Raw genomic sequence first — 22,409 nt, forward strand, 5'->3', positions numbered from 1 at the left:
GGAAATTATGTAAACTGAGGGAGTGCTTCATTTGAGTGACAACTGCTTTATGACTATGAGGAAGTGATGTAAACTGAAGTGCCGAAAGCTGATGTCCTGCTTGCCCATTTTTTGGTTTTGTTGCATTAATGTTTTTATACGTGGAATTTGTGTTTTATTCCTGGTGGTATGTTCATATGTTTGTTTTTAACATATTTTAGCATTGGGATAGGTTTCCCATTAGCACCTCTGGCTTCTAATGTTAGGAATCTGGAAGATTTCCAGTAACGTAAACCCTCACATTGATTTTAATGTTATGGTATTATATACGTCTTTCTACACTTAGTGATATCTCTAGTCATACATGTAAGTATTTGAACTGAAGTAATAGTTTTTATTATATCTCCTGCAGAATTAACAATCTACCTGTTGGATGAAATGTATTTGATTACAGATACACTACTGATGAACATTATCTTTGTCTCTCTTTTTTTTTTTGGTAATTAAGTTGTTTTGTTTGAGAACCACTAGTGAAAGTGCAAACAGCTATTTTTTTCAAGCCAGAAGGAATGGGGTGATGGGTTACAGCTGACCTACAAAAGATCATCAGCAGATAGTCTGGATGGGACACAGGTGACAAGGCCACAAGGGAGAGAGGCAGTCTACATCAATATAGAGAGGAGAAAGGGATCCAATAAAACTCCTGGAGTAAAACCATTAGTTATAATCTTGCTAGAGCTCCACTGTGCCTGACTGAGAGTGTTTCTTAAACAATCTGAATTACAGAGCTACATAAGTATATTTTTTGCGCTTTATCTAAATGTTCAGTGTTTCTTAATAGTACTGCATTGGTTTTATTTATTTGCTTATCAGTACTGCACTGTTTTATTTAGTTGCTTATCAGTACTGCACTTTTTTATTTATTTGTTTGACTGAATTATTTACTTTTCTGTGCTTTCATTTATATATATTTGCTGACCTCTGGTGGAATTTTTGTTTTCCTTCCACCCAACTGCTGCTGTGTTCTGCCGGTTTTTGCCGTTGCCCACCCCTACTGTGAGTTTGTGGTGAACTCATTCCAGAGAGGAAAAACTGGTCAAAAAGCTCTTGTGTTATCTGTTTGTCTCAGGGTGTGGCTTTGGAAGGCTCTTTTGTCTTGCAGGTATAAAAATATTACCTTTGTGTGAATTTCTGCTTATCTTGCTAGAGCTCTATTCTGTCTGACTGAGAGTGTTTCAGACTCCATTTATATATTTGTTGACCTCTGGTTGAATTTTTGTTTTCCTCCATAATCCCTCCCAACTGCTGTTGTGTTCTTATAGCTGGCGGCATTTGCTCTTGCCTGCCCCCACTGTAAAATTGATAAGGGACACTCCTCCCAATCCATCTCATTAGATCATTCTACTTAATCCAGAGATGATTTGGGAAGGCCAAACCCCTTAGTTCCTTAAGCTTGAATTTTCTTCTGTTCCTCCTCTCTCCTTTTCCACTTTACTAGCAACAACAAAAATAAGCAGTTTATTCAGCTGCTTTTACTGTATTTGTGTTTCCTCCTCCTACTCTATTACTTCATCTTGCTTTTTCTGCTACTTGCTGTGGATTATTCTCTAAGGTGTTCAATTGCATCTTTTCTGTTGCATTTATTACTGCTTGCTTATAGCCTGTTTAAATTATAAGCTTTATTCTAAGCCTCTTAGTTTTGGTTTAAGCATTTGGGCTTTAGGCTTACCCCTTAGCTGTCCCTGGCCTTTATCTCTCAGATTCTGACAAATATGGATGGACAGTTTCTCCTGCCAATCTCATTGATATGGGCATCCTGAGACAGTGTAGCAACTGCCTCATGTACATAGACAACCAACTACTACTACCACCTAGGAACACAATTTGCAAGAGATGCAATTTCATTAGGAACCTAGAGTCTATGCTGTCTCCCTCACAAGCCAGTATATCATTACACCACAAACACTACCCACACCTACACAACACACACCCACATATGTGGAGGTCCTCAACTAAAAACATATGCAAACAAAGGAGAACTCTGAGGCAAAAACACACGTGATCTCCACAGCCCTCCACACCACATACCATGCATAGTCCAAACACCTGTGTCTCACAACCACTAAGGCTTAACCATAAATACAACATATTAGTCATAGGTGACTCCATTGTGAGACACACAGATGTGCCTCTTACCAGGCTGGATAAGTAGAAAGTCACGATTAGTTGTCCGTCAGGGGCCAGAATCTGCCATATCACACATGCACTCGAGTCTCTCAACAACAGGTACTGTTATGACTCTGTCATAGTCCATGCTGGTGTGAATGACTTGAGACGTACCTCCCTGGATTATATGAAAACAGACATGATTGAACTCGCTGAGTATGTGTCCCAGGCGGGTATTTTCCTAGCCTTAAGCAGCATTCTACCATCATCCAAAATGATGCCTCAATACAAACAGAAAATGATTGACTTTAACAATTGGCTTAGTTTCTGGTGTCATTCCTGGGGGATCCAGTACCTGACAGCCTGGGAAGATATGATCGACAGACCACAATGCTTTGCCACAGATGACCTGCATCTGTCTCACTTGGGATTCAGGCTTCAGGCTTCTGGCAAAGGCTCTTGCCTCCCCTTAGTGCCTTTTTTAGAAAAAGTGATGAGGTTAAAATTACCAACATAAAAATTTCAACAAAACGCAAATTAAAGGTCATGCTACTAAACACTAGGAGTCTAAACATGAAACTGCACTCATTGCAAGCATTCTTAACCCTGGAAAATGCTGACATCTGCGCAGTCACAGAAACCTGGTTCAAAGCTGTGGAGAGTACCCCAGCCTTATCTGGTTACTCATCCTATCATACATTCAGACCCCAAACTGTGGGCAGTAAAGCCAAAGGAGGTGGAGTTTCAATATACATTAAAGACATCCACACCTCCAGACTGGTCAAACAGTATGCTGCACAGGAGACACTTCAGGTGCAGCTAACCATTGACAAGACCCATGTACAAATCATAGCTAGCTACCGGCCCCTAAATCTGACTCAAGATGCCCAATCTGCCTATCTGGACCTCTTTGAATCTATCAAGATTCAACCCTTTACCCTGATCCTGGGTGACTTTAACTTCCCAAACATAGACTGGAAGAACTACTCATGCCAGAACACAAATGCCCAGAGATTCTTCGATTTTGTCAATGCAAATGCTTTGGAACAGCTAATTGATACCCCCACAAGAAGTAATAACTTGGACTTGGTATTAACCAACACGAGTAACCACTGCAGCATCCCTATGGTATCATCCTTCCACATAAGATCCAACCATAACGCGGTCACTTTTGAAGTCACCATCTCCCCCAAACCCTCCCACTTGCTAGGGTTAAACAAAAAAACTTCTCCAAAGCTGATTACAGCCTCCTGAGGGATGGTATAAACAGCTTCACAGCCCCCTGCCTCTCTCTAGGAACAGGCACCAGTGTCCAAAACTATACCAGAGCACTGTATGAACATTTATATGGATGCATGGCATCAGGAACACCTGACAGGACTAAATCATCCTCTACAAGGAAGAGTAAACTTGTCTAGTGGAAATCTGCAATAAATAAACTATATAACAAAAGAAAAAATTCTGACCAGGACCAAGAAGGAGCAGGTGCCCAATTGGAAGCAATCTCTCCTTAGCCTGAACAAGCAAATAAGAGCATTAGTGAAATCCTCCAAAGCAAACATCAAGTCTAAATTGGCCACATCTACTAGAGACAATCATAAGGCCTTCTTCACATATATCCGCAATCTCAAAGGAAGCACCCCGATCTGTTCAGAACTGGTGGTCAAGAACACCACATATACAAATGCTGTAGATATATCAAACTTGCTGGCTGACAGATTAAGTGAAAATTTCACCCCTCTGTCCCCCCATCAGTAAATCAGGACATTCTCAGTACCTGCCCCCTTCCCCTTATATCTAAGGATCAGGTCACCACTGCTCTCTCAAAGGCAAAAAATACAGCCTCCATGAGACCTGATAACATCCCAGGCTGCATCCTACATGAACTCAGGCAGGAACTTGCCGCACCAATAGGTGCCCCATTCAACCAAAGCCTGAGTACTGGCTTTGTCCCAACTGAGTGGAGGACAGCCACTGTCATCCCTTTACACAAAGGTAGAGTGTCCACTGATCTGGGAAATTATAGACCCATCAGCCTAATTAGCCTGATCTGTAAGGGCATGGAACGGATTATCATGGACCTCATTAGCAAGGACATTGGCAACCTTCAAACACTCAGTCCCACACAGTTTGGCTTCATCAAGGGGAGGCCATGTTTGTTAAATTTGGTTGACTTTTGTGAGACAGTCACCAAAGTCATGGACAAGGGGAAGACGGTGCACACTGCCTACCTTGACCTGGCCAAAGCCTTCAGCACTAGTCCCCATTCTGGTATAATAGATAAACTCTCTGAACTAGGCATCAAGCCATATGTTACCAGATGGGTAGCTAACTGGCTCACTGACTGAACCCACCTAGTCAAAAGAGGGGAAGCAACCTCAAGCAGTAGACCCGTATTGAGCAGCACACCCCAGGGTTCGGTCTTGGGACCTCTGTTATTTGGGATATACTTTTTCATGCAGGCCAAAACCAGTGGGCTATGGCTGACCAGGTTTGCAGATGCAAGCTGGGCACCGTCATCAATTCCCCTAGTGACGTGGACATCCTCCAAGGGTCTCACCCAAAGAAATGATAGGTCTATATTAGAACACCGAACGTTCAAAATTTCGAGTGTTCTAATATCGACCCATTTTCAGCGAATGCTGAAAATATCGAAAAAACAGAAAACCAACTTTTTTCCTAGGGAAAGAATTTGGTTGTCCGTTTCTGTTGCTTTAGTATTTTCAGCACTGTGGTGGAAAGTTATGGGTCGGGTTCAGGTAAGTGTGCAATTGTGTGGACGTGAGGGTTAGGGCAGGTTAGGTGAATTAGGGTTAGGACACGGGTCAGGTAAGTGTGCGATTCTGTGGATGTGAGGGTTAAGGCGGGGTAAGTGAGTTAGGGTTAGGGCGCGGGTGAGGGGACTGTGCGATAGTGATGGATCTTAGGGTTAGGGTTTGGGTTAAGGTAAGTGGATAGTCAGTGGTGTATGTATAGTTTGGTGTAGGGTTAGGTGTTTGAGTTTAGGTGTATGTGTATGGATTGCTGTTTATTTGGTGTGCTTGTGTTGTCTGTATGTGTTTTAGAACAGCAAATGTTTTCCCTAGGAAAAAATTTGCTGTTCTGTATGTTCGATGTTTTAAATTTTCGATTCATAGGGATCGATATTAGAAATTTTGAACGTTCGGTGTTCTAATATAGACCCAAAATGACTGGTTTCAGAAACATGGCCTCAAGTAGAATACCAAAAAATGCATCATCATCATCCCCTTTGGGGAAAGTAACATCCCCAGAAATTATCATATTAATAACTATGTCCTAAGCACACAGTCAATCATGAAGGATTTGGATACTCAGATTGATATCAACCTGCCTTTTGACCCCCATGTTGCTTCCACTGTACAGAAAGCTTTCTACATGGCTAACCTCATAAGTAAGGGTATCTCATCCAGGGACAAGGAGGTCATAACATCCCTGTATTCTTCCCTTATAAGGCCCATTATTGAGTACAATGCCCTGTTCGACATGTAACACACAAAGCACATGCAGCAGCTGGAAAGACCACAGAGGTTCCTCACCAGGTGACTCCAGGGCCTCAAAAATCTACCATACACAGACTGGCTAAAAGCCCTATCTCTCTACTCAGTTTCATACAGACTCCTCAGAGGTGACCTCTGTCTGGCATACAAGGCGATCTCGGACCCTGCCTTGAAGGGACTGCTGCATATCTGCAAGTCAAGCTCCACTTAAGTAACCCACATGCGCGGCATCAACCTGGTCTGTGACATCAATAGGACTTGTTGGTGGGTCATATTTCTGTCCCAGAGACTCCCCCATCTGTGGAATAGCCTCTCTCTCCATGTCAAGCAGAGTACCTCTTTACCCCCTTTTTACACGCAGCCTGAATAACTGGATGGGAAATAGAAAATACATCCCTGGGATTCCACCTATGTCCCTGTTGGACAGGGGCATTGGGTGCTGATTTATCTAAACAAGGGCTAAACTCTTGGCTAGACTTACAAGGGCCTCGGGGCCAATAGCTTAGTAGCTTCCTATGATCCTATAATATTGGAGGTTACTGAGAGTGCATAGTATAGTTTGAATTGTAATGATCTATTGGCCAGGTACTTCATAAACCAGTCTAACAACACTTTTGTCAAAGCTAAGTTGTGACATGGTGTCCTGGAGTGAAACATGATTATCTGTGCTGAAAGTCTTGGTAGATGTCATAACCAGAGCTTCAGTCAGCAGTTCTTAATCTCTGACAATAAAGATTGGTTCAGTTATAAAAAGAGAAATCATTGTGCTTCTGTCTGTGATAAAGATCAAAATGACAATTGTCATTACTTGTTTAGAAACTCTAGTAGTTGTTGATACACAATTTAATAATGTTTTACAAGCAATGTTATGGTGAAATGAGCCAAAAGTCAGATGGTGAACCAGGGGAAGATGCCTTTGTGACATGAACCACTACAGAGCTTTCCAGTTCAGAGAAACAGAGTTATAAGAAACTGAAGGGTTTGGTTTGTTTGTTAGAGGTTTTGATAAGAATGTCATGCAGGGTGAAATAAACCACAAATCAGTGCCATGGGTACCTAGGGATAACATATTCAGCTTAAGTAGTGGCTCTGCTCTCAAAACACAGCAGAGTTATGAAAGTTTTAAGTGAAGCAGAACAAAAACATGAAGACATATGAGAGTTATGGAAGTTTCTGCTGACACAGAGCTAAGAAATAAAAAAAAGGGGACTCCCTATTGAAATGTTGATACTCGAAATACGTAGTGCTAACACCCCCCCCCCCCCAAAAAAAAGAAAACACAGGAGAAGCGCGAATCTTGAAAATCACTTTTCTGCTTAAAACTTCTTTTTGCAGGGAAGGCAAGGTCCCTTTGCACCCCCATTTGAGGTGGCAAGTCCCCCACACCCCAAACTTATATATATATATATATATATATATATATATATATATATATATATATATATATACCAACTCTGAGATTGCCATACCTTGGAAAACAGAATATTCCAAGAAATGGCATCTTGAACTTACTATATGTGTGTCTGATCTTTCAGCCATTCCATCTCTGCATTTTTTGGACTTGCTCTAGCAGGTGGCAACATTTCAAATGGTTACAGAAAAGGGGGTTGCGCTCCTTCTGAACTACTGGTATATGGGTATGGCTAGGATGTGTGCGACTTCCCTACAGTTATTGTTTTTAAAGGGGTACTTATGGAGATACTGTATCATGATACTAGACTAGAGGGTGTGATTTGTATCTTCTTCTAGAAGCTATTGGTCTTTTCATGCTAATGTTGTTTGCCTTTGTCTAAAATCCTTTGTTTTTTCATAGCTTTTGTCTTGTACTGTTGAGTCTATTGAATGCATTTTATCTTTTTTCTTTTTGATTTTTTTTTAGTTTGCTGTTATTATTTATATGTATATGTTGTTTACATTATACCCTTTTGTGTGCATGTACCAAGTGATTATATTTTTGTGTTTTAATTTTGCATTTTCTATCATATATCTGTGGAGCTTTACTCCCTGGGACGTTGTTGAAAATTGGCTATTTTAGGCCAGTTTTACTACCCTGGTTAACAAAGGCACATAAATTAATTAATACATTTTCACCCTCTAGTAGATTTCATGGCACTGTATTACAGCTCTACATCCTTTAGTCTGGAAACCTTATCTTACTGCTGCTTTCATTGAACCCATGATGTATTATGCAGCAAAAAAGTCTTCCCTGCTCCACATTTCTTTCTTGTAATTGGGGGTGGTACTTATTCTATACAATTGTCTGGTAAGGTTGTTTAAAGATGGTTTACCTTCATTTGTTTGACATGCACATCTGTGATGGCAGTTGTGTGAAAGGACGATTTCAAAAGTCGGTAATGACGAAACATGTATGGCCAAAATCACACCTGAGTGAATGCTACTGTGTATTTGCTCATGGGAATTCAGCTTTTTGAGTAGAGATAGCACTACAGTGGGGTCAGAATATGTACCTCTTCCCTCACTGTAGTGCGATCTTGGTATATTAAAGTAGCAGTGGGTGTGGGGGGCACAGCCCCCCTACATGGGGGGTGCAGGGGAGGCTTGCCCCCCCTGTATAATGGTGTTTGGAGAAATCTGGTGATGCCTTCTAAATGTCACGGGGAGTGCACTGTTGTGATGGAGTTTGAAAAGGGTCGAATCTGGGTTTTCAGCAAACCATTTTCAGCATTTGGGCTCGCAAAGGTTCTGTAATTCACTATTTAGAGTCGCGCATATGCACGATCATGCATTACATTACTGAACAAATGAAGGTAAACCTTTAAAGACACCTATATATTTCTCCTGCTCAGATAACTTATGAACAGAGCTCAATTCTGCACATTTCAGCTAAACTAGAAGGGCATACAGATTATTAATAGACTTTGTTCAGACTGAGAAAGTTACTGTAGACACTTTGTATCCTTTTTGTTCCATGCTGCCTGCTGATAATCTGTCCTCCAATGACTTTACTGGCCCATTAATTCCCCATGGGACAGCTTGGCTATTGCATTCCATTACTGGGGCAGCCCCCCCCTTTTTTTATTTTTTTAAACTGTGCACCAAGTCCCCATAGTGGCTGATGAGTATCTTGTAATACTAGCCCTTTGAATTGTGTGTGCTTCATGCATTTCTGCCTTCATGCTACTTGACAAAGACTACACACCTGTTTTTTTTTTTACAGGGTCCCTTACCTTGACCTTCATCAGCTATGGTACTTTAGTGTGTCATGGTGGACTACACCACCAACTATTCCTCCTCCCGGATGGGTAAGTCAGTGACTGCCACTTCACTCTAGCAATCATCCCCCTATTTGAACTTGGGTCCTCTGCAGTATAGTCATGGCAACATCCTTCTATCCCATGGAGCTGACACTACAGACACGTTTACCCTCCTGCAAGTAGTGCAAAATTACTAGTACATGATCACTTGTGTTAGATGGCAAAATAAGGTTCTAAAATTTGCTGGGAGCGATCGTGATGGCTAGATTAATGAGGAGGTGATTACTGACATCTATTTAATGGTCTGCTCCCTCATTAGTATTGTAAGGTTTATGTCAGTAAATATGCTGCTATCACTATGCAGTGGCCAAATACACTGTCATTAGTATGTCATAGTAACAGATTTCTATTTTTCATATGTGGGATGAAGTTTTGCTTTAGACTTTCAAACAGAATAAATGTAATAGAGGGATGCAGATGATATATAACATGGGTAGCTTATTGGGCTGGGCAACCGAAACAGTGCTCTTAGCTGTGATGCTAACCAGCTGCAATCCTCAATAGGCACAAGTGAACCAAAGCCATGAAAGAATCAGCAAAGGAAGCAGCGTAACTTCAGTAAAATTTTAATCTACACAGAGACCAGGAGCAAAGCAAAAAGACCAGTTTTTCCAATTCAGGTTGGTCTTTTGTTTTGATCCTGGTCCCTGTGTGGATTATTAAAGTTTTACTGTACTGGACAGCTATCACTTTATCAGCTAGCTTAGGCCATATTGGGCTATTTGAGATGAAAAAGTTGAAAGTGCCTATTGTAAATGAGATTTAACACAGACATGCACAGCCTTCAGACTTCTGCTCTTGTCTAGCTGAACTATCTAAATAATACTCATTAAAATGTGTTAAGATCCATTAAGACAGCTGCCAGCCTCTACTGAGTAGAGATGAACCCATATCATCCAGCCAATTCCCATCCCTCACGCCAGTCTTCTTCAGTGTCCATATCAGCAAAGATAAACTGTATCACTGATGTTGCAGTCAGGGCTCTATCTCTCTGTGCCATGGAGGTCCTCACAAGTCTGGGAAGTGCCCTCCATATTGCGCACAAGCATTCTGTTTGTGGTTTTGACATGTTAAAAGAATGACATGTATAAAACAGCACCATAAATTCAAGCTCTAGGTCACAAACCATCTATTTCCTCTTAGTCCAATGTGCAGCTTGATATACCTCAGAGCCTACCTCTCAACTGTCCAGATTTTTGCAGAATGATCGCATATTTGCCTCCTATTTTTGATATATTCCTCCTAAAATGTGTGTTTTTTTCTGGCAAATCAGTAAAGACTGAGGTCACTAAATTGTGACATAGATTTGAATTTCAAGCGTTATATGCTTCAGAAAATGCATGTTAATGCAAAATCTGTTATTTCATCAACTTTCTAAGTGCCTAAGAGTAATATTTCAGATCTGTCCCTGATTTCTGGCATTTGTCCCCTATTTATTTTTGGCTTTGTTCAGAGTTCTTGCACATATAGGTATTTCTCAGTGCAAAATGTATTCACATAATAATGCTTATAATGTTAACTTGGTAGAGCAGGTATCCAGATATATTAAATAATTATTTATGTGAAATGATTAAAGTATCATCACATAGAAAATCATTAGAAACTGCAGTGTTCAGTTCTAAAGCTAACTAATGATGTAATGAATTAATAGAGTTAATACGATCCTCCAAGTAGATAAAGACAGCACATCAAAAAAGAAAGGGTAGTCTAATTTTCTCTGACTTGTTTACTCATAGATTGAAATGAAGCTAATGCTGTCACAGTAGGTCTACCTAGTGAATTATGCAAGATCCTTTGGATCTTGTTAAAATATACAAACAGGGCCTAACTGGTTCATTTGTAACTGTAAATCAAACAACTCACTGTCAATAAGATACTCTTGCTGTGTTTAAAAAACTGATAAACCACGCCTTGGAATGCATTAGTGGAATCAAAAAGCAACTTTCAGGAATTCAAAGATTCATTGAAAAATAACTACATATGGGAGTCCTTCCCGGAACATGGTGTGATTACAGTTTGTTTTAAACTTTATTTCTGATGTCCAAGAATAAAAAACTTTCCTGAAGATAATCATGTCTTCACCATAGTTTATTGATTCAAGCAATGTACTCCAATACTTTGAATAAGCAGTATAACATTCCTACTGTGTCTTACTGAAGGTGCATAACCTATAGTGGAAATGGCCATGAATCAAAGTTAAATGGTATTGCAGACATTGCAATCACATTAAGATTGGGTCACCTGGGTTGTACTCAGGGGCTTTATCTCTCTAAGCCAATAGACATGGCAGCAAGAATTGGTGTAAGTTCTGTGGAAGTCCCTCTTGTAGCCTTCAGCCTGAGGAAGTTTTGCCATAAAAACTTCCTTTTTAAAGAGAGCTGAAAAAATCCACTTAAGCTTTAATTTTGTTGGCATGCTCCTGAATTACATGAAGGTTTGAACCTTTGAAACCAGAATATTTAAAACATTAACAGTGCTGGAGGCAGCACTGCCTTTAAACAGATGTTAATGAGCTAATTTATAGCAGATTGAATGGAGGAGAACGCTGAAAGCTTTGAATCTAAGGAAGCTATATCACTGGTACCCTTTTTGCTACTTGCTGGGACTGCACTATATACAATGGACTGATCCAGAATGTGTGTTTGCTAAGACATAGTGAAAATGCCAGGGAAATGAGAAATTTTGATGTGGTGTTTGTCTTATGTAAGTGGAAGCCATATTGGAAACTGTTAAACTGCACTCACGAGCTCAGGTTCTGATATATGAAACTAATCAGTCTTGTTCCTGTGTCATAACTTGTTTTACACTTCCTAGTTCACTAAATCTGTAGTTTGTTTTTCATGTAGTATTTATGCAAAATTATTTTCTATTCATCTACACAACATATTTTCATAAAGCAAATAGTTTAATATGTAATGAATTAATCATTAATATTTAACATGTACAAGCCAAATACTAAAATAAGAGCAGCAAAAGTATAAACAGATGTTAGTCTTTATTTAACTACTGTAGTGAGCACTTAGCAAATACATCAATGCAGAATTATATGTTTCTGTTTGTAATGAAAATATTTATCTCCTTTAGTAAATATGGTTAAAAAAAATGCAACATTTCAGTTGTGGGAGTACTTCCTTACAACAAGACCTAGGATTGGCTGGATACATGGAACAGCATCCATCACTGGAATTGTTCTACAGCTGCTTATCTCTCTGATACTAATATGTTCAAGCACTTGTGTTCGCAGAAGTGGCCATTTTGAGGTAGGACATTGCAAATGTTTAAAAGCATTACTAAATATAATAGAATCTGTGCATACCAAGTTATGTTTCTGCTTAATGTAGTGTCACTGCAGTTATATGCCTTTAACTGTCATTTGTTTTTTTTTGTTTTTACTGAAATAACATTTACATTTATACCCCACACTGTAAAAAGCAACCTCTGATTTAGTCAAAGATATGATTAAATATTTTTTTACACATCACTATGAAGATTTGTAGCAGTACTATAGGTAAATAGCAAGTTTATAGATTGTTGTAAGTGTCGTGTTCTGGAAAGAATGATATTCAGCTGAATTCAAAACATCTGCAAAATGCTGCTCACCAACAGGGCAACATTAAACTAAAAAGGTGTTAGATGGACTGGACTCATAAGTGTGCATATTACGTATTCATGTGATCAACAGATCCTATGCTATGATTCAACAGTCAGAACAGAAAGCTTATAATCTGAAGTTTTTAAACATAGAAATTATTTTGTTTGTCACTTGTGTTAATGTAATTTGTTGATTTTCCTTGGACTTTGCCATTCCTTCAGAATGACTTAATATAATTAGAGTGCATAATATACAGCCAGTATGAAGCAAAGTGCAAATAAAAGCATCTTTAAGACAAATACAGATTTGCTTATATATTTAGAGTCTTAAATTCTTCATTTGTGCAGTTCTTCGTTAATAAATGAGCAGTCTAAATTTTAAAAACATCCTTTTTTCCTTGTTATAAACACAAAATCACCAGCCTTACAAGTTATCGGATGCTTTATTCCTTATTATCAGGTAGCTGCTCATACTTAGATGATGATTGGTTCAAATAAATTATAGCTGCAGAAGAAAAATGGAGGTTCCTTCTCATATACCATACACCAAGTATTGTGAAAAAATTCCTTCATTGACATCAGCTTTCCAAGATGACTGCACACTGATCAACAGCTTAATTTCAGCTCTTCTAGTGTGAAAAAAAGAAACTGCTAAATAAGGGCAGGTAATTCTGCCTGTTTTAGTAAAATTCAGTTACTGGCTAGAAAGTACCCTGCCTGGATGCCAGCAAAGAAAAAACTCAGAGATACTGAAAGTAAATCATTTACAATAGGTGAAGAGAAAACATGACAGTGAAGAATCCTGCAGCTGTTCAGCAAAAACAGTTTAAGCTCCAGCTTTGGTATAAGTGATGGCTTCCATTAATTTAGAAGAAAAAATACTAGGTCTGATGTGCTCAGAGTTGATTAAAATAAATGAAACATTGAAAAAGTATATCAACTCAAATAACAAAGGCTGGAAAAAAATGGAAGAAGTTTTAAACAGCTAGTCAGATGAACTGATAAAACTGGAAAAATCAAAGGTCAAAATTAAGAAAAGTCTGACTGAGTATGAAACTACTCAAGAAGAGGTGTTTCAAAAAAATGGTATAGTTAGAGGGCAGAGTATACAGAGAAAACCTAAGATTTTCTGCTGTGTTGGAGAAACTGAAAGGAAAAGACTGTATTAATTTTATGAAAGCACAAATAAGTAACTGGACTGGTATTCCACAGCCCAGTTTGTTAATTGAAAAGGCTCATTGTGTGCATCTTCCATGGCCATTAGAAAGCAGCTAAGACCTTTATAAGGGAAGGTGCAACCATAGCAGCAGAAAGAATTGATCCTGACAAAATTGTGGCAGAAGGGCAAAATATTAAAAATTGGAGACAGTAGAGTGTTTGTGGAAAATGATTATTCACTGTACATTTGGCAGAAGAGATGCACATTTATCCCAGCAATCAGAGAACATTGAAAGGCAGATTCAAGCTGTTGTACCCAGCTTTCTTCAGAATATTTTTCCTGGACGATCAAAGTAATTTTTGATGCTGAAGAGGCTAAGGGGGGAATGCAAAAGTTTGTCTAAAAAGGGATGAGCCATCAAACATAAGGGGCCTCTGTTTCTCATTCTTCTAATGGTATGGCTCATAGACAGACTTGGCCAGTGAAACATTTCCCAGTGTTACAAAGTAAAGTGCTTTAGAGACAGAAGAAAATCAAAGGAGTTGACTAGAAGAATCAGGAGTACCTTGGACTTGAAATGGAATCTGGGGTTAGGAAATGAAGATGAACAGCAAGATTGGCAACACTGAAATTAGTGAATAAATTTGAGACTATTAAGCATCAATTGTATTTGTGAAATGTGGCTTTATAAGAAAACGTGGCTGAGAAGGACTGGATTTTTGTTGACTTTGCTAAATTTTTTGGGAGACTGACATGACTGGCATGTACATGTCCCACTTTATGCCATTAATGTTTGGAAAGAAAAGGAAAAAAGTGTGAAAAAAAAAGAAAAAAGTAACTGTAAGTAAAACAATTTTGTTCTTAACAGTAATTGTATAAAACACTTTATGATATAAACTGCATGTTGTATAGTAAAGTATTTTCTGTGATTGTTGTATGTGATAAAAATACTTAAGTAAATGGGTACTTTTCTCTCTCTTAGTTTTAAGAAATGTAGGCGTTACAATGCAACAAGAGAAGAAAGGCTGGAAGAAAAGCTGTTTCAGTCAATAGGTTGTAATCTTGGACTGTTAGGGCAGGGAATGGGGTGTAAGGTGCACTGTTTATAATATGTGTAGAATCAAAATGTTTTCTTTTACTTTTGCATAGGTGAATGTCTGGATTAATGCACTTGGCTTAATCTAATGACAAGTTTTTTGTAAATGCAGGTGGGTTTTAAAAATGAGAGACTATAATGTTATAAATAGTTTTATTTAAGCAAATAAATGTTCAGTGCCAGATGAGAAATGTCGAACTGAGGGCAGCTCTATATTTTCTTCTTATGTTTCCATGGATACAAGCTGACTAAAGTAGAAGGTAATAAAATGAGAGGTGTGGACATTGAATACTGAGAGAAATGCAAAATTAAAAGGTACAAGGGCAAGCAGTTTAGTAAAAAAATAAAGTTTGACATTAATGGAAGTAAATATGAGACAGCAGGTTTTCTGGTAACATTTACTAGAACATTAAATAATTTAATTTTACTTAAAGATAGCCAGTATACTTTTTCTTAATATTAAAAGTTAATGGTTTATGTTTTCTGAAAACAAAATCTCACATCTGGGAGGGGAATAAAGATAAGAAAAGAAGAAACAGCAATTAGTGTAAGTAGGAGCACACACTGTAACTTGCATTTTGACATGGATAACCTTAATTTTGGGCTAATTAATGCCTGTGAGTGTGCAACTGTTGATTTGGGGCAATTGCTTCTATTTGTAGGGTTAACCATCATTATTTGAAGATGTACATAGCTTTGTGTGTTTGTTTTAAATGAATAGGTTATGGAGGTGTTCTAGGGGTGTGTTCATTTTTTGTTTGTGGGTTTTCATTAAAATAAGAAGTCTTGTAAAAATGTGTCACAGGTTCAAATGGAGATGACAAGAAACAACTGTATAAAGAATCAACCTGCCAAACATTAATGGGCACATGTAACACAAAAGCTGGAAATAGACATTTAAAAAAGCTGTAATATACAATAGGTGGGAATAATAACTTCTTATAATGGCTACACTGGACATATTATTTTGGAACATGAATGGCCTCACACATATAGACAAAAAGCTAACAGTATTGAATTATATTCAGAAATGCAGATTGCAAATAGTAAAGCTACAGCGACACATCTGGAAAGAAGTGAGCATGTGAATTTAATAAAGAAAGGATTTCAAGATGGCTATTCTGCAGACTATTAGGGACAAAAGAAAAGGGGAGTACTTATAGTAATTGCTAGAGGAGCTCCAATAGTGGTTGAATAGGACAAGAAAGATAGTAATGGTCGATTTGTGCTAAGGGGCTACTGGTAAGGGAGGAGGATTATGCTGGCATGTATTTATATTTCACCTAAAACTTCTATTATGGAGATTAGCTACATTTTGGGAGAAATAATCAGCTTTCAGAAGGAAGTATTACTTATAGGTAGGGACTGGAACTTGATTTGCAAAAATGAGGATGTATTTAGGTGGCTTAGAAGGGAAAATGTAACAAAAGAGAGTAGATTTATTGAAGAAATGTATGAAAATATTTGGTATGGAAGACATTAATTCAATAGCTGGAATTCAGAGAGAATTTACATATTATTCCCAAAGATACGATAACTGGAAGATTAGACAGAAATTATATTTCACAGGAATATGTGCATTTAATGAAAGCTTTGACACACATTCAACAACTATTTCAGATCATACACCAGTAACAACTGAGATAAAAATGCAAGGCACTGAAGTACAAATGAGACACTGGTGCTTCCCCACATACCTGTTAAAAAGAAATGAATTTAAGGACTGGGTAGTGGGAATTGTTCAAGAGTTATTAGGCGAGACAGAAATTTTTAGCAGTTATATCTAGTGAGTGAGCCACTGGGGATGCACAAGCCAGTGCATTTTGTTAGCCAACAGGGTAAAGGCAGGAAGATAGGAGGAAGGTTAGGAGTGTAGCAGTGAGGGTAGGAACTTTGAATGTTGGCAGTATGACTGGTATAGGAAGAGAGCTAGCTGATATGATGGAGAGAAGGAAGGTTGATATATTGTGTGTGCAAGAGACCAGATGGAAGGGAAGTAAGGCCAGGTGTTTAGGAAACGGGTTCAAATTGTTTTATCATGGTGTGGATGGCAGGAGAAATGGGGTAGGGTTATACTAAAGGAACAATATGCCAAGAGTGTTGATGTTTATGAAGTAAAATTGATGGTGTAATGATGAATGTTGTTAGTGCATATGCTCGTGAGTTGGATGAAGTTGTGGTGAGTGTACCCAAGGGTGAGAGACTAGTGATTGGGACTTTAATGGGCATGTTGGTGAAGTGAACAGAGGGATGAGGAAGTGATGGGTAGGTATGGTGTTAAGGAGAGGAATGCAGAAGGTCAGATGATTGTGGATTGGATGGACATGGCTGTGGTGAATAAGAGTGGAGGAAGATGCTCACAAGTTGATTATATACTATGTAGGAGGGCCAGTCTAAGGACATTGGACACTCTAAAGTGGTGGCAGGTGAAAGTGTAGTTAAGCAGCATAGATTAGTGGTATGTAGAATGACGTTGGTGATCAAGAAGAGGAGGAGGAATGTGAAAGCTGTGCCAAGGATTAAATGGTGGAAGTTAAAAGGGTGATTGTGAAGTGGAGTTTAGGGAAGAGTTAAGACAGGCACTGGGAGGCAGTGGAGAGTTGCCGAATAGCTGGGTAACTACAGCAGAACTAGTAAGGGTGACTGCTAGAAAGGTGCTTGGTGTGACATCTGGACAGAGGAAGGAGGACAAGGAGACCTGGTGGTGGAATGAGGAAGTACAGGAGAGTATACAGAGGAAGAGGAAGAAGAAGTGGGATTGTCAAAGAGATGAAGAAAGTAGACATGAGTATAAGGAGATGAGGTATTTTGAGAGGCTGATGAATGAAGAGAATGAGAGAGAGAGAAGGTTGGATGATGTGGGATAGTGAATCAGGAAGTGAAACAGATTAGCAGGCAGGAAGTAAGGGCAGCTATGAAGAGGATGAAGAATGGAAAGGCTGTTGGCCCAGATGGCATACCAATGGAAGCATGGAGGTGCTTAGGAGAAATGGCAGTGGAATTTCTAACTAGATTGTTTAATGAAATTTTGGAAAGTCAGAGGATGCCTGAGGGAGGAGGAGAAAAGTTTTGTGTCCTATATTTAAGAATAAGGGTGATGTGCAGAGCTGCAGTAACTACAGAGGGATAAAACTGATTAGTCACAGCTTGTTATGTTGGGAAAAGAGTAGAGGAAAAAGTTTAAGAAGAGGTGATGATGATGAGTGATCAGCAGTATGGTTTCATGCCAGAAAGAGCACTACAGATGCATTTGCAGTGGTGATGGACAGGTTGACAGATGAGATCAGACAGGAGGCCCTGTGGACTGTGATGTTTGCAGATGACATTGTGATCTGTAGTGAGAGTAGGAATCAGGTTGAGGAGACTCTGGAGAGCAGAGGAACGAAGGTCAGCAGGGCTAAGACAGAATATATGTGTGTAAATGAGAGGGAGGGTAGAGGAATGGTGAGGATGCAGGAGTAGAGTTGGGGATCAACAGTTCAGAGTAATGGTGAATGTGGAAGAGGAGAAGAAGAGACAGGCAGCAGGGTGGAATGGGTGGAGAAGAGTGTCAGGGAGTGATGTGGACAGACGGTATCCGTAAGAGTGAAAGGAGACCAGCTATGTTATATGGGTTGGAGACAGTGGCATTGACAAAAAGGCAGGAGTCAGAGCTGGATGTGGCAGAGTTAAAGATGTTAAGATTTGCAATCGGTGTGACTAGGATAGATAGGATTAGGAATCGGTATATTAGAGGGTCAGCTCATGTTGGACAGTTTGGCGACAAAGCAAGAGAGTGGTTTGGACATGTGCTGAGGAGGGATGATGGGTATATTGGGAAAAAGATGCTAAGGATGGAGCTGCCAGGTAAGAGGAATAGAGGAAGGCCTAAGATAAGGTTTATGGACGTGGTGAGAGAGGACATGCAGGCGGTTGGTGTGACAGAGCAAGATGCAGAGGATAGGAAGAAATGGAAAGAGATGATCCGAGAATGATGATGATCTAGTGAGTGGGGTAAATGAAAGTTGAGTTTAAAAATATGATAGAAGTAAAAGAGAGATATGGTTAAAAAGTAACATGAATTATTTACAGGGACTGACAAGTGTTCATAGGTCATGCTAGGCTAATTATCACAAGGGCCTTTATAAGCCTAGCAATGCAATCTAACCCAATTATGTCCTTAAGTATCATAGGCATTTATTAGGAGGGAGTAGCTTAGATAGGAAGTTTCTAGAGGTTATATGGTTTGCGGTATGTTAGTTTGGGCATTACTGTCTACCTCTGTCTATCAAAGTCACTGGGGCCAGACCCGGGGTAAATTTCTGATTTCACATCCATTGGTCAAGGTTAAGCTTAAATACGGTTAGGGATGGACTCTGTTTCATATGGATGTGCAGCCTCTTCGACAGCATGGAGAGCCTCTGAGACACATATCTGTCTTGCTACCATGTCTTATTTATGTCACAAACAAAATTTAAATCCTTTAATCTAGGGGTTCTGATGCTCAAAGGCCAGATTACTGCCTACATAAATCTCCAGATCCCTGACTACAGGGTCAACTTTTAGGAATGCTTTATTGATGGAGTAATTAGTGTTGATGGCAGCTTTCCCAAAAGGCACTATAATGAATTTCTTGGCATGAGTTTCAGTCCATGACTGTGGCACCATCCATTTTGTCTGTATTAGACCTTCTTGTAAGATGTTTGTGTCATGGAGGGAATCTGTGATAGCTCCCAGTTTGCAGTCAGCTGCGAACTTGGTAAACCAAAGGCCCTTAACATTAGCCTTTTCCTCCAAGAAGTAGATGACAAGCAGGAGCATTCCCAGCATGGAGTCCTGAGGTACCCCGCTGGTGACCTGTCTTTTAGTGGAGGTGGTATCATCAATCCTGTCATTCTGGGTCCTGTCTGTGAGTCAGCTGGCAACTAGCAATTCATTACAGAATAAGGGGGATCTCACAGAACAAGAAGAGGCAGAAATGTAGATTGTTAAAGAGAAAATAAAAGGGAGTATCTAGATAATATGCATGGGTTTAGAAATATTGCTGTTAAGCAACTGTTTTTGATAAGATCTCCAGAACACAAAAACATTTAGCATAATGACTTAGGCAACAAAAAGTAAAAAGAGTTGCTGCTAAACATAAGGAGCCTATAACAAGAAAAATAACAACAGATTCTATACAAGTATTAGAGGTATTTCAGACATTTTATGAACATTTGTATGATGCAGAGGAAGGTGGAAATGAAGAAAATGCACAAATGGAAGCATTTCTGGAAGACTTGGGTATGCCAAAGTTAGAGGCAGATGAGGCTCAACAATTAGCAGTTAAGATGGGAAACGAGATAAACATGGTAATCTATAGTCAATCTGCAGGAAAGTCTCCTGGAATAGATGGTATTCCTGTGGAAATTTGGAAGCTTGGAGGGAAGAAATTGATAAAGAACTGGAAGGTTTTGTTAAACAGCATTTTAAAAGGAGTGGGAGTACCACCATCCTGGATGAATGCTTTAGTGGCTGTAATAGCTAAAGAAGGAAAAGCCCCATCAGATCCAGCTTTATATATTCATAATGCAATGTTAAATCATGATTATAATGTTTTTATGTCTGTAATAGCTAAAATAACGGTAAAGGTATTGCCAAAATTGACAGATATGGATCAATGTGGTTTTGTGTGTGTGTGTGTGTGTGTGTGTGTGTGTGTGTGTGTGTGTGTGTGTGTGTGTGTGTGTGTGTGTAAGGGGGATACTGCTGTTGTTGGTGAGTCTTGATGCAGAAAAAATATTTGACAGAGTAAGCTGGAATTGTATGAGTAGGGCAATGGAAGCATTTGCATCCCCTGATACAGTAATATGGTCAATTGGGGGATATATCAGGGATCAGAGGCAAAAATTAAAGTGGGAGGGTTTCTCTCTGATAAGTTATGTGTGAACAGAGAAACCAGCAGGGGTACCCTCTTACTCTAGTTGTTTGCTTTATATTTAGGGCCACTGGCAAATAAATTAAAGGACTCAGAAATTCAAGGATATAATTGGTAATGGTAATCAAGAAAATGTGACTTTATTTACAGATGATATTATTTTGTAACTGATAAAACCAGAAAAGGACATCTCAGTGTTGTGGAACATTTTGAGACATTTTCAAGTCTTTTGGTACATGGAAGTAAAAAAAAAGGCTAAAGCTGTAAACTATGTACCCACATGTGAACTGGTTCAGCAACACCCATATTTATGGGGACATGATAAAATGAAAAATTTACAAGTATGTATTAAACCGGATTCTGTTATAGCAGCTAAGGATATGTGGGAGGAGACAAAATAAATAATAATACAAAAACTCAGAAACTGGAAGATCTTTTTTATGGATATAGATATCAAGATATGAGCAGTAAAAATCCTTTTAGTCCATTTAGTTTTATATAAAGGCCAAGCATATTTTTATCAACCAGAAGAGAAGCTGTAGACAGTAATTAATAAAGAATTGAAGGATTTTATTTGGGAGGGGAAGAAGGCAAGCTTCAAGTGGGATAAGTTGATCTTTCCAATAGAACAAGGTGGATTAGGATTACCTGAGTTGAAGGGATATTTTAGAACTACACCGTTAAGGCACATAATAAATAAGAGCAGAAAGCTTATAATTCAAAGTGGTAAGGGATGAAGATGAAGCAAGGGTGACATTCAAGAAATAAGGAGAAAGTGGGATTTTAGATGCAGATCCTTAAGGAGAATAACAAAAGCCACACAGAATATTAAATTCATAAAGTAGCAGAAAGTATTCTAAGAGCTAAGCCATCATGACAATGGAGAAAGGAGATCCTGCAGATAGGAATGACTGTAATTAAGGGTACATAGAATAGATAATAGAGGGTTGGAATTTAGTGGAGAAAACTGGCAAAGGAACCAAGGGTATAGAGTGGGAGGACACCAAGAACATGTTTGGACTGCAGACTAGAGACGGTCTTCCCTATCAGGGATTGATGTTAGAGTACAGGCAAGGAGAAAGGTTAAGGGGAATCCTAAATGAAAAACATGTTGTATTAGAGTTTTCAGTCCAATCTAGAACAGAAGCTGCTATTATAAAAGGATAATTAGTAGGGCATAAAAATATTGCACAATAGCTATAGGAATCAATCAGAGGAGGTTAGAAGAAATGGAGAAGAGAGATTAGATAAACAATTCACAAGGAAACAATGGGGGGACATATGTTTGGCTCCCAAATAAACAAAAAAGTGTAAAAGATTTAGGGATTTTGTTTGGAAATGTTTGTATAGGATACTTTTATACCCCAAGCAGATGCCAAAGAATTTTTCCTCAGGTAGATGGCAAATGTTGGAGGAGTGATGGGGAAGAAAGAGGAAACTGGGAACATATGTTTAGGATTGTAATAAATTGGCAGACTAAAAAAATATTTACAGAGTACTCTTTAAGAAATGTTGGATGAGTAAATGGGAGTAGCTAAAGAAATTATTTATTTTTGAGCTGGGCTATAGGATCTGAATTGCTTAGCCACAGTAAGGCCTTGTTAAGTTTAATTCTGGTGGCTGCCAAAAAAATCAATCAGTAGATCAAAAATCAATCAAAAGAAAACCAGTTTGATGGACCCCCCCACAATAAACAGGCTATACAATAGAAGGAGGAAACTAGTTCAGA

General features: G+C 38.9%; 1 protein-coding gene across 1 annotated transcript in view; it reads left to right on the plus strand.

Moving 5' to 3' along the window:
- The window catches only part of NOX5 (NADPH oxidase 5), a 482,672-nt gene that overhangs the window by 129,333 nt on the left and 330,930 nt on the right, over window positions 1-22,409 (plus strand). Inside the window, exon 7 of the mRNA XM_044076374.1 lies at window positions 12,023-12,198. Coding sequence (XP_043932309.1) covers window positions 12,023-12,198 — 176 coding nt within the window. The remainder of the gene's footprint in view (window positions 1-12,022; window positions 12,199-22,409) is intronic.

The sequence above is a fragment of the Protopterus annectens genome, chromosome 7.part0 (assembly GCF_019279795.1).
Source record: "Protopterus annectens isolate FY-2018-M chromosome 7.part0, PAN1.0, whole genome shotgun sequence".
Classification (NCBI taxonomy): domain Eukaryota; kingdom Metazoa; phylum Chordata; order Ceratodontiformes; family Protopteridae; genus Protopterus; species Protopterus annectens.